The sequence below is a fragment of the Silurus aristotelis genome (assembly GCF_946808225.1).
Source record: "Silurus aristotelis genome assembly, chromosome: 2".
NCBI lineage: Eukaryota > Metazoa > Chordata > Actinopteri > Siluriformes > Siluridae > Silurus > Silurus aristotelis.
Window position 1 is genome coordinate 26,276,920 of NC_139575.1, and position 18,805 is coordinate 26,295,724.

At 37.4% G+C, this 18,805-nt stretch overlaps 1 protein-coding gene across 2 annotated transcripts; it reads right to left on the minus strand.

The window, feature by feature from the left end:
• Positions 1-3,925: 3,925 nt before the first annotated feature.
• arl8ba (ADP-ribosylation factor-like 8Ba) lies at positions 3,926-18,458 on the minus strand. 2 transcript variants are annotated; one of them, XR_014532329.1, is made up of 7 exons: positions 18,153-18,458; positions 12,696-12,776; positions 12,532-12,605; positions 11,177-11,270; positions 11,018-11,085; positions 7,590-7,963; positions 3,926-6,010 (listed from the first exon to the last, which is right to left on the minus strand). XR_014532329.1 is itself a non-coding variant. In XM_083534632.1 (7 exons), exons 1-7 carry the CDS (start codon positions 18,273-18,275, stop codon positions 5,256-5,258), a joined length of 561 nt encoding a protein of 186 aa, XP_083390758.1. In that variant the 5' UTR covers positions 18,276-18,458; the 3' UTR covers positions 3,926-5,255. The 2 variants fall into 2 exon arrangements, 1 of the variants encoding a protein (XP_083390758.1); XM_083534632.1 differs by having other exon boundaries at positions 3,926-5,305; positions 7,893-7,963.
• Positions 18,459-18,805: the final 347 nt, after the last annotated feature.

The following is an 18,805-nucleotide window of genomic DNA, read 5'->3' on the forward strand; positions in this document are numbered from 1 at the left end:
AGCAAATAATGTGTCTGTGGTGCTCTTCCTTGGCATGAAACCATACTGCTGCTCACAGATGGTTGCCTTTTCTCTCAGCCTGGCTTCCACTACTTGATTGATTAAATTAAATTAAATGAATAGAAAATATTTAATTAAATAGTTTACATTTGTTACACCCTATTTGGGTAACACAGATGTGTATGTAAGTGTGTGTGTTTTACATTTAATATAAAATGTTCAAAAGATATGATCTACTTCACTGTTCTACTTATTTCAGCATACTTTAACAAATGTCTTCATTACTTCCATTCTTCATTCATTCACTCCCTCAATATGTGGATTTGTCAAGAGTTTCTCATTGTAAGAGAAATTCTTGAAGCTTGACATAGGAATTGGCTAGCGGCTAACGCTAGTGCTATGGATTCAAGATTTAAGATTTTTATATGCAGGATACAACTTGCAGTGAAATAAAAAGTAAAGTAAGGTATAAAAAAAAAAAAAAAAAAAAAGAAAAATCTTGAATCACTAGAGTTAGCTGATAGCCACTTCCTGGTTAGTGGCTAACGCTAGCGCTTTTGATTCTTTACCATTTTAATGCATGCGCAAAATAAATCTTATTTCTGGGACAGAGTGACACTGCGTTAACTTAAATGTATTTTTTATACCCCTGGTATTGTTGTGTATGTATTAAAGATTCAAAATAGTTTTAAATATGTGCTCAAAGTGTGAGGCAGAGACTAAACAAAGTGGTGGTCCGCCACTTTATACGTCTGTGAGGAATATTTATAGGTCTGTGAGTATATTGAAACAGATTACAATTTTATATCGTGTCACTAATTTATTACTGGAAAGTCACAAAGTTATTTTTGTTCACCTCGTAATTTAAGGTAAATAAATGTGCCTTGGTTTATCGCGGAATTGCATTCGCCACACAACTAACTTATTTGGCTGATTTTCCCGATCTCTCACGGATAGCCGATAGACCAAAAAAACATTTACGTTGAAATACTGAAATGTATTAATAAAAATATCATTATTAATTATAAAATGAAGTAAAATGTTAATACAGTACAGTACTGTATACATAAAATAAAATTATGGGGTGGCATCCGTTTATCGCGTTTTTTCACTGTATAATTGATTACTGTATAATAATTCAGTTCAAATTTCTTTATACAATGGACATTGTCACAAAGCAACATAACAGAATTACATACATGAATTTAGATTTGGATTCGTAGGCGATGAAGTCAAGGAAAAACTCCCTGAAATAACGAGAGGAACCAGACCTGACACCAGACAGTGAGATTACAAGTCATTTCTCATTTACAAAAAATACTTACTATTGTGCCGAAAATTACTTTTATTTTATTTTTTTACCATTTTAAAGCATCCTGTTGAAGTTTTCCACTGAACAATGAAAGGAACAAGAGTGTAAACTTTTGTCAGTGGGTGCAATCTTTAGGCAATCCACAGCAGCTTCAAATGATCTGCAGGTAAAAGAAGCTGCATGCAGAAGCAGAAAATCAAGATGGCTCAAGCAAGTCTGGCAAGCAGATATAGTTCAGATTACTAGCATCTCATCAAAATGTTATTTATGCAGGCCAATATTAAAGTGGTTGCCAAGAAATGTCAGGTGGTTGCGAGAATACGCTCATGACTTTGCCGCTCAGACCAGGTCGAACTTCTTCATTTAGTTTGCTGATGACACTGCAGTCAAAGCAACAAAGATGATGAAACTGTCTACAGGCAGGAAGGAGTCCTCCATACCACACGATGTGCTGAAATTATATTGTTGATTTTACATGAATGAGAGGAAAGCATAGTGTATGCTTATAGGGCATCAAACTGGAACAAGTTTTTATATTCCTGGAAGTAAATTTTGCAGAACAGTCCAGACTTTACCTCATATCTCATAGCAAAACCACCATTTTCTTAGGAGACAAAACAGCTGACCCGTTTCCTCTATAGATGCGCAATGCATACTGGTATGTCATGTTATAGTGTACCTGGCAGGGAGTAGTTTATAACCAGAGCTAATCTGCCTCCAAGACTTTTACAGCAAAAATTGTCCCAGCAACAGCCTGATAAGTGATTCCGTAGCATGTGTTCCAGGTCCAGAAGACTAAAAAAATTGCTTAATACCATAGGCAGTCAAGCTTCTTAAACCATACACATTAAACAATATCCCCCTGCTACTTGTCCCCCTTAGCAAAGTCACCTCTACATTGTAAATTCCTACCCTCCAACTTGAATTAGCTCAATAAAGCAAAACTCTTGCATTGTCATGTGCAGTGCTATACAACTATGTACTTTGCTTACATTTGCCCCAGCAACTATTTAATTCCAATGCATCTATAATGTACGATCATCGTGTATAAACATCTAACACATCTTGCATACAGCAACATAGAAACAAAAACGAATGTTAACTAATGCAGCACAAAAAGTCTGGTTTTCTTGGTATCTGTCATTCACAGGGTTTTTTTTTTGTTGTTGCTTAGTTACTTTTTGTAAGAGGTATTAGAGGTTTTACACCTGAGGATAGATAAGATACATTTCATTATACTGTATACTTCTGGGATATAGCCCCACCCTCCACAAAAGTATTGGAACAGCAAGCCAATGCTTGTTTTCATTTAATTATTTTGCTATACACTGGAGACACTTATATAGGAGATCAAAAAATTAATGTTTCATCAAAAATTATTATTTCCAGACAATTACATCTAGACATGTTAACCACCCCTTGAAACAGGACACATTTTGTGGCTGCATTTTTAGGTGGGCAAAAGTAAAGGAACCTATAGTGTTAAAGTAAAAGAAAGTAATTAACAATATTTCGGTGCATATTCCGTTGCTTGCAATAACGTCATCAAACCAGCAGCCCACTGACATAACCAAACTGTTGCATTCTTCTTGTAAAGCTTTTTCAACTTCTGTCATTTGAGGGTTGTCCCTTCATCCCCTCATCTGGAGGTGATATTCTGCTCAGTGACTTTGTCCGTTTAAAACCTTTCATGAGTTGGCAGCATGATTTGGTTAATTTTCTTCATTCTCTGATTGATGAAGTTCTCCCTTATGCATGACTTTGCACTGATGCCAAATGTCTGGCTGCTAAACTATATTTATAGTATATATACACTGATTAGCTATTACATTAAATCCACTGTGCATAGAGCAGACTACCGAAACCCAAAATGCTACCAGGAAAACCTTTTTTGAACCTGGTCTGCTACCCACCTTATTAAAAATGCATCTACATTAAATCATAACAGAAATATATTATATGCATACTCTTCTTTCCACTGGAAACACAGTGCCACCTTCTGGTAAAATTAAGTGTGTCCAATATTCTGTCTCTCTCTTGGTGCTCTGGTGTAGGTAACATATAAAGACTATATTAATCAATTGCCCTCACAGTTTACCTGTGCTAGTGTCCACTGAAGCTTCTTATTCTTCAAAAGTCCTTCTGTAAGTTTACACAGACGGAAACAGCAACTTAATGATTCTATTTATTTCATTTTAAGTAACTATTGTTATTGCTTTAGGCTTGATTCGTTCATCCTCATGATCCAAGTAAAATCCACCATCTTGATCAAAGCAAATCAAAACATTTTCTATTCACTTTCTTCGTGCCCAAATATTGTACCTCGGGCAAAGCATAAAAAGACGTTAGAATTCGGCCATAGAAAACGCATGACTGCTTGTGTGTGTTAGGTCTGTGTGTTATCCTTGGGGAATGTGTTATTGGACTCCATGCGTTTGTGCAACCAACTATTGCATTTTTCACCCCTGACCAGAGTAAAGCGGTAACTGAAGGTAAATGATTAAATGGTTTAAGTATTGATGCACATGGGTGAGTGGGTTGACTAAAACCGGACAGCCATCAAATCACAATACGACAGACAATCGGCGATTCGACACGAAATGAGATGCCTGGTTTCATTTCAAAATTGTTTATTGGAATTTCATGTAGTTCTTTACTACTTGTACCATCAAGTCACCACCTTATAACCTCCACAGCAAATCATACTTTTACAAGCAGATTTATGCAATGAGAAAGCAACACACTAGGCCAGGAAATCGACAGACCTGGGCTCACGTATGTTGCTGAGCCTTGGCAAGCCGTGCTGTTTGGTGAAGAAGCACTGGAAACGGTATGAAAAAAGTACAATCCGACTCAAGTGACTTAAAAAAAAAAAAAAAAAAAACAAACAAAAAAGAAAAATCCATTACCATTTGGAATTCAATGTTTAGAGTTATGTCAGAAACTTCATCAACATGTCTCAGACTATTAAAATGTAACATTTTAAACAATCTTTAAGAAACGCATCTGAATTTTGGTCTGTTAGTAGAGAGACGTCCTCCCGTCAAATTCATTTAAAAATAATATGCGTTTCTTTCAGATGTCAAGATCGATTTATTGGTTCATATTTACAAAAGTGCATCGATAGTGAGGCCTTCATATAGTCTCAAAGATAATGTTCATCATGGCGACGGTACAATAATCTACCATAAAAGCATGCCGAGCTGATTTATTCGAATTTGTTAATAGGTGAACGGGTTGTGGCGCAACTGTTCCACTTTAGAGAAAAGTCTGCTGCACAAGGCACTTTGAACTTCGCCGGACTCTCTCTCCCAACTTACCAACAGCAAGACATCACTGAGTTAAAGGTAAAGACTAGACCTAACCCCCTTCCATACATTCACTTAAATAGATTTATGCTCAACATAGTAAAAATATTTCGGTGAGCATTATTTGTACATACTTGTCATGACATTTTTGCTGACTCTTCGAAGTACTCCTCATTTAAATATCACAACCTGCTTTCTCAGGAGAAACATTTTGGCCAAAAGAAGAGTAAAGCACGATAAAGAGAGGCAACAGAGAGGCTACATAATTACATTCTCACATGAGCAAGGCCTGGTATACTTTAGCGGAGCAAAAAAAAAACCAACCCAAAAATGTCTTCCCATGATTCGAAAGTAGAATTGATTGGAGGTTAAGAGCAAGTGAAGCTAGTTTGTTAAGGAGAAACAGCCGAGCTTGTGTTTTAGCGCGTGAGGAGATTACTGAACCTATCGCTTACATCGTTAAGCGATAGGTTCAGAAGACTGGCTCTTGGTTGAGATGTGTGTGAAGGGGGACATCTGCGACCAACTGGAAATACAGGTGGAAATAGTGTGCTGGGACGACTGTACAGTTTCACAGAGTAAGCAGGATGGGGTGTGAGAGGAACGTGTCAGCACGCGAATCTGAAACGTGGCTTTCAACTTCTCCGCGTTTTCGAATGCTGGATGAGCCACTGCAGTGTGATGTCTAGGAGGAACGAGAGAAGGAACGACAGACCAAACAGTGTCAGACACATACAGGCTTAGAAGTCAACATAACAGGCAGAACAAGCAGCTACATGTTCTAATACACAACGCGAACGATAATTGCATCTTAAATTGGTCAATATATGCCAACGTCAGTACGATCACACAATGAGTGTGTTGGTGGAACAAAACCATCAACATCCCATCCACTTTGCTGTTAAAATGTACTTGACTTTGACAGGTTTCCACTGTGGGGATTTGTGCTCATTTATCCACAAGAGCATTACTGAGACCAGGCAGTCATTTTTTTCGATTGGGAGTCCATTTTGCCACAAATATGATAATTGTATGCATCGTTTGACCACAATCTATGATTCTACTTCAGGAATGATCATTCTCAGGACCTGCATATTGTCTATTTGTAGCTACTAGTATTCCTGGCTGCTACAGAGAACTAATTACCGATTTTACTCATTATTAAAACTAGTGTTTATATTTTTCTCTGCTCTAACTCGCCTAATTCAAGGTCTCAGGCCTGTTATTTTACTTATGAACACCAAAGTGTGCAGAGACCTTTATTTTTTGTCAATCAATGGCTCCTTATTGCACCTAATGGTACTACTAGGATGACAATTTGCTTACATTTATTTTCAAAAATCTTTGTGATCCACCCCCCAGCGCCCCCCCCCCCCCCCCCCTGGTCAAGCTACAGTGAGGAAAATAAGTATTTGAACACCCTGCTACTTAGCAAGTTCTTCCACTTAGAAATTATGGAGGGGTCTGAAATTGTCATCGTAGGTGCATGTCCACTGTGAGAGACATAATCTAAAAAATAAATTCCAGAAATCACAATGTATGATTTTAAACTATTTATTTGTATGATACAGCTGCAAATAAGTATTTGAACACCTGAGAAAGTCAATGTTAATATTTGGTACAGTAGCCTTTGTTTGCAATTACAGAGGTCAAACGTTTCCTGTAGTTTTTCACCAGGTTTGCACACACTGCAGGAGGGATTTTGGCCCACTCCTCCACACAGATCTTCTCTAGATCAGTCAGGTTTCTGGCCTGTCGCTGAGAAACACAGAGTTTGAGCTCCCTCCAAAGATTCTCTATTGGGTTTAGGTCTGGAGACTGGCTAGGCCACGCCAGAACCTTGATATGCTTCTTACAGAGCCACTCCTTGGTTATCCTGGCTGTGTACTTCGGGTCATTGTCCTCGACCCATCTTCAATGCTCTAAATGAGGGAAGGAGGTTGTTCCCCAAAATCTCGCAATACATGGCCCCGGTCATCCTCTCCTTAATACAGTGCAGTCGCCCTGTCCCATGTGCAGAAAAACACCCCCAAAGCATGATGCTACCACCCTCCTGCTTCACAGTAGGGATGGTGTTCTTGGGATGGTACTCATCATTCTTCTTCCTCCAAACACGTTTAGTGGAATTATGACCCAAAAGTTATATTTTGGTCTCATCTGACCACATGACTTTCTTCCATGACTCCTCTGGATCATCCAAATGGTCATTAGCAAACTTAAGACGTGCCTGGACATGTGCTGGTTTAAGCAGGTGAACCTTCTGTGCCATGCATGATTTCAAACCATGACGTCTTAGTGTATTACCAACAGTAACCTTGGAAACGGTGGTCCCAGCTCTTTTCAGGTCATTGACCAGCTCCTCCCGTGTAGTTCTGGGCTGATTTCTCACCCTTCTTGGGATCATTGAGACCCCAGGAGGAGATCTTGCATGGAGCCCCAGTCCGAGGGAGATTGACAGTCATGTTTAGCTTCTTCCATTTTCTAATGATTGCTCCAACAGTGGACCTTTTTTCACCAAGCTGCTTGGCAATTTCCCCGTAGCCCTTTCCAGCCTTGTGGAGGTGTACAATTTTGTCTCTAGTGTCTTTGGACAGCTCTTTGGTCTTGGCCATGTTAGTAGTTGGATTCTTACTGATTGTATGGGGTGGACAGGTGTCTTTATGCAGCTAACGACCTCAAACAGGTGCATCTAATTTAGGATAATAAATGTAGTGGAGGTGGACATTTTAAAGGCAGACTAACAGGTCTTTGAGGGTCAGAATTCTAGCTGATAGACAGGTGTTCAAATACTTATTTGCATCTGTATCATACAAATAAATAGTTTAAAAATCATATATTGTGATTTCTGGATTTTTTTTATGTCTCTCACAGTGGACATGCACCTACGATGACAATTTCAGACCCCTCCATGATTTCTAAGTGGGAGAACTTGCAAAATAGCAGGGTGTTCAAATACTTATTTTCCTCACTGTACATGTGGTAAAAAAAAAAGTTAAACTTAATCTACGCCTGTGTTTAGGTTGTACTGAATAAAATGGACCTTAGCAGGTGTTTAAAATTTCCTGTAATTCCAACACACAGATTATGGTCACAGTCAGGGTAACATTTTTCCTTATCAAAATCATATATACACTGTGGCTTAAAAGATAATGGTTATTGACAAAAACATTTTCTCTACTTCCCTGTAGTCATTCAAATAAAATAAAAAGGATATTTTTAATGACAAAAACTGGAGTTGACTGGACACCCCAAAAACAAGGGAACCATCTTACCAATATTGTCTTTCTCTTTGCATGAAATGGAGTAGCAGCATATCTCCCGGTCTTGAATAGCAGCCAAGTTCCTAGTGGAAGAAAAGAAAGAAATAAAAAAAAAAAAAAGAGAAAAAGAAAAAAAGGAGGTAAATAAATTAGTAGATAAATAAAAATTGTGATCATCGATCCAGTATTCCACAGTTAATACATTTTGAATGAATTTGGCTAAAAAATATCAGGCTAAATATTCTTTGCAGGTGAAAAGTTTGTCCAGGTCTAAATGGTGACATGTGGATGTTTTGTGCAGAAAATCCGAAGCAAAATATCAGATGGTTCAGGAATAAGTTGCTAAAATTTCTTTAGCATGCTTATTAATGAGATAAAATAGTCAGATAGGTCTAAGTCAAAGTCATTTATTACCAAAAACACACATATATATTGTGCGTGTGTTATCCTAAAATTATATCAAATATTGCTCGTGACCTTTCGACCTTTTCCAACCAAAAGTTAAACCCCAATAACCTTATAGAATTACATGCATTCCACAAATTTTTCTTAGACACTGAAATGTGTACAACAACCTAAACCTAACATACAGCCCAAACTTGCAGAATCTAATCTGAATTCTTCCCTAAAAATCCTGTCCAATTATAATTTAGAAAAGCTTTAAGCAAATGAAGAAAAAAACTGCAAGCAGCCTATAGATGGCAGTAATTCCTATGAAAATACAAGACTGAGCTATAAGATACGTAGACAGTGGCTGAGAGTCACCTCCGTCTGCATCTTGGTGCCACGATCTGATTCACTATTCTCACTGTTATTTAATTGTGTCTTTGCAAAGGGAAACATGGGAAACCTTTGATGCTTACATATCTTTTTTTTTATTTTTTTTATCCAGATCCGAGTACCCTAATAGGCATAAATGCAGCACACACACACACACACACACAATATTATAATAAATAATGCAGTTTATAAGAACCATGAAAAATGGCAGAGAATTTGAGAAGAAACTGTTACAAAAACACACATCAATATTCAGTTTGTGGATACTGTTATTAGACACGCCTATATTCATTGACAACCATTTAAGATAATTAATGACTGTAGCTCCTGACTAGAGAGCAGTTTTCCACAGATACCATATTTATTTATTTATTTATTTTTATTTTTTTAAATGTACACATTGTGCCAGTTGATTCACAACCCTTCACTGATGTCTAGATATTTTTGGCGGGTGTACAATTTCTCTTCCAAGCAGTGACACTGAAATATTTTAGTAGCCCTGTCATCACTGTGGTAACTGAAAAGACTTTCCCCTAGGGGTGCATCTGTCATCATTGGCTGAGGTGTCTTTCTCACCACACACACACACACACACACACACACACACACACACACACACACACACACACACACACACACACACACGCGCGCGCGCACAGGCACGCGCACAGGCACACGCACAGGCACGCGCACAGGAACACGCACAGGAACACGCACAGGAACACGCACAGGAACACGCACAGGAACACGCACAGGAACACGCACAGGAACACGCACAGGAACACGCACAGGAACACGCACAGGAACACACACAGGAACACACACAGGAACACACACGCACACACACGCCCACCTTCAGTTACTTCCTTGCTATACATTTACCGACTCCAGGCTTGTATTTCTGTAGGTTATCAAGATATTTCAGGGCATAGGACCAAATAAAAAAAAAAGTTTTTGCTCTAAAAGGAACAGGTAAATATCAAAATGAAAAACACCAAATAGTTTGTTATTTTCCGCTGTGTGTATTTGTGATGTGATGTGTATCAAAACATCTACAATAAAATCTACAATAAAATCTAAAATTATTAGTGAGTGCTGTCTTCTCTTTTAATTGTACATTTGCAACAACCGGATAATTCGTATTTATAAACACCTACCCCATCAGTGCCCTTTTTTTTTTTTTTTTTTTTTAAAGATTGGGCCACTGCCAATCAAAATCTCTATTGCACTCTCTTGCTTTGTTAAATCCTCCATGTCTGATCGTTAACATTTTGTAGATTTAAATGGAGAACTATCCAGGTTAATGCAAGTAAATAATGGGGTGCCACAAGGTTCAGTTCTAGGACCCGTGCTTTTCACAATGTACATGGCTTCCATGTATGGAAATATTATCAGAAGGCATGGAATTAGCTTCCACTGTTATGCTAATGACTTCTAGAGGAGTACCAGTGCCAGCTGGTGTTGGTTCGATGATGATCTCAAATGTTGAGCTATTTTATGAGTTGCTCAGTGGCTCCTGGTTCCATAACATCAACTGATTGTATAAGACTGTGGGAAGGACATTACTCACAATCTTACATTCTGGTTTAGGGTTATTTATTTATTTATTTATTTATTTATTTATTTATTGTCACACTCTTGAGATCACCCAAATGAGGATGGGTTCTCCTTTTGAGTCTGGTTCCTCTCGAGGTTTCTTCCTCATGACATCTAGGGAAGTTTTCTTGAATTCTGTAAAGCTGCTTTGAGACAGTGTCCATTGTGAAAAGCACTATAGAAATAAACTTGATGCGACTTGATTTACTTATTCATTTAATTGATCTATACATAAATGAATTAATTCCTTCCATACTTCATTCATTCATTCACTCCCTCGATATGCGGAAGCTGTACATATAACGCAAAAGAATCCATAACGCTAAATTCCAACCTGCTCCCTCCAGTTCTTACAGCAGACCTTCATCCAAATATCTTAGCTTCCTGAGATTTCCTCACACCTTCCAGCAGTAGAGTAGGCCTACAAATTCACGCTGTTGCTTGATTAACATATTCAGAACTCCATGTTGACAGGAATAAAAGGCTGTAATCAGGATCAGGACACCATATCGGATTAGAGACCGTCTCATATAAACAGTCTACTGAATGGTTTAATCGGAATGACCAAAAAAAAAAAAAAAAACCCCCCCAAAAAAAACCACGTGTACATGTTTGGTACGCATACATGTACAATTACACGAATATAATACAACCTTCCATAGCAACAGTGAACATAAACCCAATTAAGTGTCCACTGATTGTGCACATAAACCCAAAAGTCGGTTCAGAAGGATACGAAAAGAAAATGAAACGCTACTTACATTTTTTCAATAAGCTGTTTCTCATCCAGTGCATTAGGCAAATCCCTCTTGTTACCAAGTACCAATATCTGCAATACAACATTTTAAAGATTAATGTTGTGGCATTTGGCTATATGTAGAAAGGCATTTTAATTGTGTGACAGGTCGAATAAGACTTACAGGGATCCCTTGTAACTGCGGTTTGTCTAACAGGTTATGCAGTTCATTCCTGGAAGCTTCTACTTTGTCTCTATCTGCTGCATCCACCATATACCTTTTGTAAAAGCAAAAAGCAATGAATAGCGTTGTCTGAATAGCAAATGTTTAATATACATTTGCACGACTTCTGTCAATGTCTTGAAGTGCAAACCCATGACTTCTCGATATGCTTTTTTTCAGCAAATTAAAAAAAAAAAAAAAAAAAAAAAAAAAAAAAAAAAAAAAACTAACAAATGCTGCTCATAAAGGCATTTGAGCTCTAGATGAAAGATACAGTCTAAATAAGGATACAATTGACTTATAACCGGCCTTTACTCGTGAAACAATAAAACTTACGCATTTTCCAAACAAAACCCATCACTGTTGATATGTCATTGGAGTCTGGGAGTCTGAAGTAAAGAATTAAAAATGACTTAGAAGCCTTCTAAAGAAATTAGTGATAAGTTAATAGAATTTCTTAGGAACTTGGCAATTGGGTGTAAAATTATATCTAATAGGTTGCACATCCCAGAAAGCACTACTAGATCAATAGGAAGTAGAAGCTGCCTTCGATCATCTAACACTGCCTGAACATGGCTGTTTCTCAGAATTTGGCACAACAAGAAAACAAAAAACTGGTGAGGGAAACCATAATAAGGTCTCTGAAAGGAGTAGAGTTTTTGAGATTTGGACAAAAGTGCCACATGCATGAGATTCAAGTGCTCTGAATAATTCAGGACTGTAGTGAAGGGTGGATAGAAAGAAAGTGCTGAAAATACAAAAAAACTAAATAAATGGAGCAAAAGAACCTGCTTCGGCAGTTCAACCAAAGGTTGCATGCAACAAAAAAACATTTAACAAACCCGATGAACCAAGAGCAAATCTGCCACTACGAATTTGACAAAAATCACTTCTAAACAGTATGCAAAGCTAGTGGGAACTAGGGTTAGAACAGTGTCATTGCAACAAATTGTGGTTCTACCAACCATGAATCAAGCATGAGTCAAATATAAGTCAGAAAGGAATTTGAATACTTGCAAACAAATAATGCATTGAGATTTTGAAAATTTTGACTCATTCATTTGAGATCAATATAATGCACCAAGTGCTGCATCAATGCCAGTCACATATCAGGAACTAATACGCATTTTTCTTACGGGGCCTTTTCTATAAACATCTCATCTTCTGGAATGGAAAAATGCAACTCTTCTTAGAAGTGTTTTATTCATTTCCCAGTAATACCACACAAAGAAAAAATCACCATTTTTTTAAAGAACTATTTAATATTTACCACATTTCAACCATCTGCACAGCCATTATGGAGAAACATCACTCACACTATGGCGTTTACTCCTCGACAGTACCGCTCCCACATGCTCCTAAACCTGGGTTGTCCCCCTATATCCCAGATCTGGAGAAAAAAAAAGATTCAGATTAGCCCTGTACATACATTAAAATAGAAATTTTCCACAGGAGACAGGACATTAAGGAGTAATCATACCTTAATTGTGACGTTTCCTTTTGTGACCTTCCGCATGTTGAATCCAACTGTTGGAATCATGTCTTCACTGAATTGTCCAGACTGGAAATTAAAAAAGGGGGGAAAAAAATACAATGAATAAATTCTAAAATCACAGTGTTTCTGATTGCAGATTCTGTGAAAGTCTCGACATTGTTATATTTCTCTGCTGACCTTTTTACATGATTGCATGTCTGTTTACATGTATCCTGTGATGAAAATACCCTCAACTACCAAAAGGAAAAGTACATTTTGTATTTCCAATGCTCACTTTTACCTCAAATAGAAACGAAGCCTGGCTTCCTTCCTTTCATTCTCGTTCTTAAGCTGAATGACTATAATCATAGCTGAATCCAGTTAGTAGCAGTGAGTTGCATTTGTTTAAATAGTGCAAAATTAAAGGGAATAAGCAATAATCTAAATCTTAAGACATTTAAGTATAGTGCTGTAAAAGGTAGGTCTTTGGGTAATTATTCTAACACTACTACAGTGCTGTAATTGTGTTAATAGCAGGGATTACATTTTTTTTTTTTTTTACTAATAAACTTTTCATAAATGAGTTTTAATCCTGATGTCTATGTTCGAGAATATACAGTATTTTCATGTACATTTTTCAGAGTTGCAAAGTACACAAACACTGTACGTGGACACCTCGCAATTATTTCCGATATGCTCTTGGTGAACAGTTGCTGCTTTAACAACCTACATTCTTCCAGAAAGGCTTCCTTAGTCAATTTTGGAACGTAGGCTGTGGGGAATTCTGTCAATTCAACCAGAATTCAGTACAGGCCACTTGAATTCTTCAACACCAACCTTATTGAGCTGTTTTTATTGCACTTTGTTCATGCTCTTGACTTCCAGTGAATGAGAAATCTATATGCTATAGCATACAAATACATTCTAGAAATTGTTTTGCATCAACCTTTGTTGCAACAGTTCAGAGATGAAACTTTTGGGATGAACTGGAACACTGACTTATGATATTAAGTTAGTAAAGGCACATATGGGTGTGAGTTGAGACAGAGTTTGATTTTGACTGTTTTCCATGCAACTACTATCATAGTGTGATGAATCACCAAAAACTAAAAACTGACCATGCATGAAATGATGTGTTAATCACTGAGTGAATCAGCAATTATTTCAGTACTGTTAATAAAAGCAAACAGCCAACACTATAAACACCATAGTGACTTTCACCACTCAGGTGGGAAGATGTAAAAGACCAACGTAGATGTTGCTGATGATTAGTGTGGTTACATCCTTCCAATCGCAATCATATAATCAAAGACTTGGTGTCTTTCCAAAAAACTAAAATAGTTCAATCTAACTGCTTCCATTTTTTACTTTGGGTTGAGGGTTAAGCAGACTTTAAAATGCTGGAATATTACTACTGGTATTTTACACTAGTGGTCATACATACAGCTCATTATTCATTCAAATCTAAACACACTACTCCTATGATTAACTATCGCCATGGTGATATATAACAGACCCGTAAAAAATAAATAAATAAATAAATAAATAAATAAAAATAAAAACTACTAAAGAGTTACATTAATTAATTAAATAACAAAAATAATTAAATATATTTTTTCCCCAAACAGTTCCAAAAATGTGCTTTTATTGCATTTTATTCAAAGAGCAAGTACAATACCTTTCAACATTAAAATAATATAAAACTAAACATAAGTAAAAGTCTTATAAGACAGTGAACAGGCAACTCAAGAGAATCATGTGTGGTAAAGACTTATCGATCGAACTCATCTGGGTTAGTGGTAATTACTGTTAATTCATCATATAGTCTGCATATAGTTGCACAATAAATGATAGTTTGGAAAGCTGGTACATTTCAGAAGTACAAAAGATTGTGGTTATGGCTTAGCCACATGACATGCATTTTCTACACCGGGGAGAAATGGGTGAGTCTTATGACTAACAGGAACCTCCACCTTGCCTAAACGTAAACTCTCACAACAAGGTGTAATTGAAACAAAACTTCACGAGCCCTGACGTGAAAGCAAATCTGGACCTCCATCAGTGGTCAACGGATGCTTCTGTGGTAAAACAAATTCACGTCATCTTTCCTCTGAAAAAGCAGAAGCTTAGAGGGGCCAGAGGGTATGTGAGAGAACAGAGTTGCTCTAAAATCACCTACACTTGCTTCTACACACGACACACAGTGACAGGAACAACTGATATTCACTTTCACGCAAATACCTCATGCATCTAGTCTTCAGACATGACACAGTCCCCCCCCACAATGTTATCCTACCACCATAATTTGTCATAAAGTTCTTAGAATAATGTGTCTAATCTACCAAATGTAATGCTTTGTACCAAGTTTTGGTCTCATCATACTAACCATTTATGGCTTTTAGCCAAAGGATTTTAAACATTCAATACCTAAATACTCATCGCTTTTCTATAAAGCCCAGATTTAAAGCGTGTCAGTTGTCCTGTGAGCAGTTTCTCCTATCAAACCTATAGATCTCTGTGGATCCCAATTAAATCAGTTTTCATTTTAATATTTTGTTCTAGCATTGAGCACTGATATAAGCTACTGCAATTTTTGGAAAACGGGATCGCGAACATCTCGGGTGCTTTTGTGGTTATTTTCCCTCTGAAAAAGCAGAAGCTTAGAGGGGCCAGAGGAAATGTGAGAGAACAGAACTGCTCTAAAATCACCGACAATTGCTTCTACACAGGACACACGAGAACAGGAACAACTGATATTCACTTTCAAGCAAATGTCTTCATAGAATTCATTTCACCTTCTGGGTTGGGACGATGCACTGTGCTTCAGCAGATTTAAAAACATCAACAAGTGAGGTTTAGGTATGATTTTCTATTCTTGTTGCTAAAGATGGGAAACAAACACATTCAGCAAAACCAGTATATGAATGATGTGTACGTCTCTGCGAAAACAGGCTACATGAGGGTGCCGGAAATTCATCAAGAGTTTTGGAGAACCAAAAAAAACCCCCCAATGTGCTGCTCTTTATCATTTCATGTGTAGAATACAGTCAGGAAAAATAGCTTGTACATCAGCCAGCAATGCAATTCAGGACAAACTGCTTTTACCTGGCCAGTGGTTTAAGTCCCAAATTTGTTAATGTTTTGAAATAATAGGCTCAAACATGTTTGTTAGAAAACAGCATGGGCAGGTTAAAAACGACAAAGATAATAAAAAAAAACAAAAAAAACAACAGCAACAGCAACAACAATCAATAAATATGATTGTGCAGTATTGTAGTTTCCCGGCCCACCACTTTAACAGATGCATGTGATTAATGCACTTTCCTGTGACTCATAAAGCTTGTGACAATGAATTCGCTTCCTTTTTACGCTGCTAAATCTTGAAGGACTAGTTAACATGAGGAAGCGATGCTGTTATGCAGTACATGCATGCAGCAAATGGTGTCTCCCTCTCTCTTCAACTATAAAACAGCTATATATATTTATTTTTCTGCAAGAGGTATTTTTACATATTAACACTCGGACACAAGCAGCTCGCCATGTAAATCCCGACTGCCCAGAAATACTTCAAGAGATTAAAATAATCCAAATTTACAGAATTTTTTTGATTCATTTAACTTTTTCGCTTTTTTTTTTTTATTTATTAAAAGGGCAAAAATATAATAGTTTTCAGTTTCAGTATTTCTGCTCTTCTAATAATAATCCAGCACACAAACAGTATCGGGTCAGTGGTTATCTTGTGGTGGCCCCTTTCCACTGTTGAACTGAGTAGCGGGGGTAGAACTGATAACAAATCTGGGTTACAGTCTACTGAACCAAATGCTCAAACTAAAGCTTGCAAACCTCAGAATTTCCAAACTCTGAAAAGAAAAAGAAAAAAAAAAAAAATCACCCTGAAACATCTCTTCCACCCCAGCTGATGTTGAATGTCAAATTAACCAGTCTGCTCATATCATGACTAACAAAAAAAACCACACAAAAAGTACTTTTGCTGTGTATACTAGTATTGAACGCAGCTCTATCAGCACGTGTTATCTGGTGAAATCAATTACACTGTTTTCAGGAAATGAATATACATCACACTTAATATTGGCTGGCTAGATAGTTTCTGGGCATACTTTTTTTTTTCCCCGTTTGCAGCTCAAATTCACAGATGCCAAGAATACCATCATTCCGATATCGTAAAAAGAACACCGTAGACGGCCTCGAAAGCAGCCTGCGAGTGTATTAATCGGGTGATGTATGATTGGGATCATCCATCACTTCTGTGAAGCCTATTTTTTTTTTTCAAACATATAATCTGCACTGTATCAGTGTTCTCTCCGAATAACGGTTTATCAATATCCCGCTCCTCCTTATTTTAAAACATTAAAGACGTTTTGCCAATATGAGTCTTAAATCCTCTGCCGAATAAATATGCCTCTGACGTTCCCAGGAAACGGGTTCTAGTAGATACGGATTAGTAGTATTTTATAACGCTCTATTAACACACACCGTTGTTTGATTACTTTATGAGGCAATGTTTATCTCCCACCTTGTGCAGACTTTGCATCGTAGTCTAAAACTGTTTAGAATCTGAAAGTCTAGTTGGTCTCCATATACAAGGCTTGCAGAACTGACAGAACATGATGAATGTGTGTTCTGGACTGACTGGCAAAGCAGCCAGACCCAAAACAAACAAAACAAGCCTGGGAGAATGAAATCATAAACTGAATGATCACTACAGAGGCTCTTGGAATAACAAGCTCTTCAATCACCCATGCCTTTATTATTATTATTATTTATTTATTTATTTATATATATATATATATATATATATATATATATTTTTTTTTTTTTTTTACAGTTTTCCATGACATCACAAGAATTAGCAATCCACTTCATTTGCAGTAATGGAGCTATATCCAATAGTCCAGTATAATCCCAGTTAGGATTAGCTAACAGGCTGCATGACACTGCCTGTTCAAGGCTAACTAGCCAGCTAACCTACTAAATCGACACTATCTGAATAATAATGAGTAATAATAATAATAATAATAATAATAATAATAATAATTAGTTAAGCAGTAAGCTAGCCTTCCATACACAATATTACATATTACATATACACCCATTAACGCTAAAGACATATGACAGCTAGGCCACAGTTAGCCACATTAGCTCACTAGCTAAGCCGAGTAATTTAGCTTGCTGCTTAGCTAGAAGTGTTACTAGAAGCGTTTTTTTTTTTACTGACAAGCAGTTATAACGAATAAACACGCTATTTAAATGCATAATGAAAATGGCGATATGGACGTCCATAAAATCTTGAATGACATTCGTACACGTTACAAAACAACAGTTAGCTAAGGCTAGCTATGTTATGCTAAGATAAGCTAATGTGAATAGAGAGAGAGAGAGAGAGAGAGAGAGAGAGAGAGAGAGAGAAAGGGGGGGGGGGGTGTAAGGGGTGACAACACTTACAGCTATCACATTGACAAACGTAGTTTTGCCAGAATACTGAAGTCCGACCAGCGTTAACTCCATCTCCTCCTTCCAGAACAGGGACTTAACCCAGTCTAGGAAACGGTTAATCAGCGCCAACATTTCCACCAGTTTGTTTTTGTCTCAGCTTTGTCTTGGGATGTGTGTGTGTGTGTGTGTGTGTGTGTGTGTAACGTAATGTTTGGGAGGAACTGCGCTTGTCATATGACCCTGATGCGTTTACTATTACTGCTGCTCCTCCGCACTGTCACACACACCGCCATGTCTACTGACCCCCCCTCGACACTCTCACACACACACACACACACACACACGCGCGCGCGCGAGCCATTTGGAAAGCTGTGACACCAAATATTTTGCGCCATACACAGTGTAAATGGTATAAATGATTCGGATGTAAAGTGTAACTTCAAACACATACTGTACATAGATTATTAAACTGCATTGGGATACAGGCTAGGCCTATTCTTTATTTGAACAAAATAATAAACAAGTCCTAGCTGCATCATGGTACCACAAATCTTTTTTTTTTTTTTTTGTTTTTTGTTTTTTGCACATTTTAATTTGTGAAAAAAGCAAGACACATTATACCTACATTCCTCAATGGCCCAACAGTTTTGGTATTTGAACCC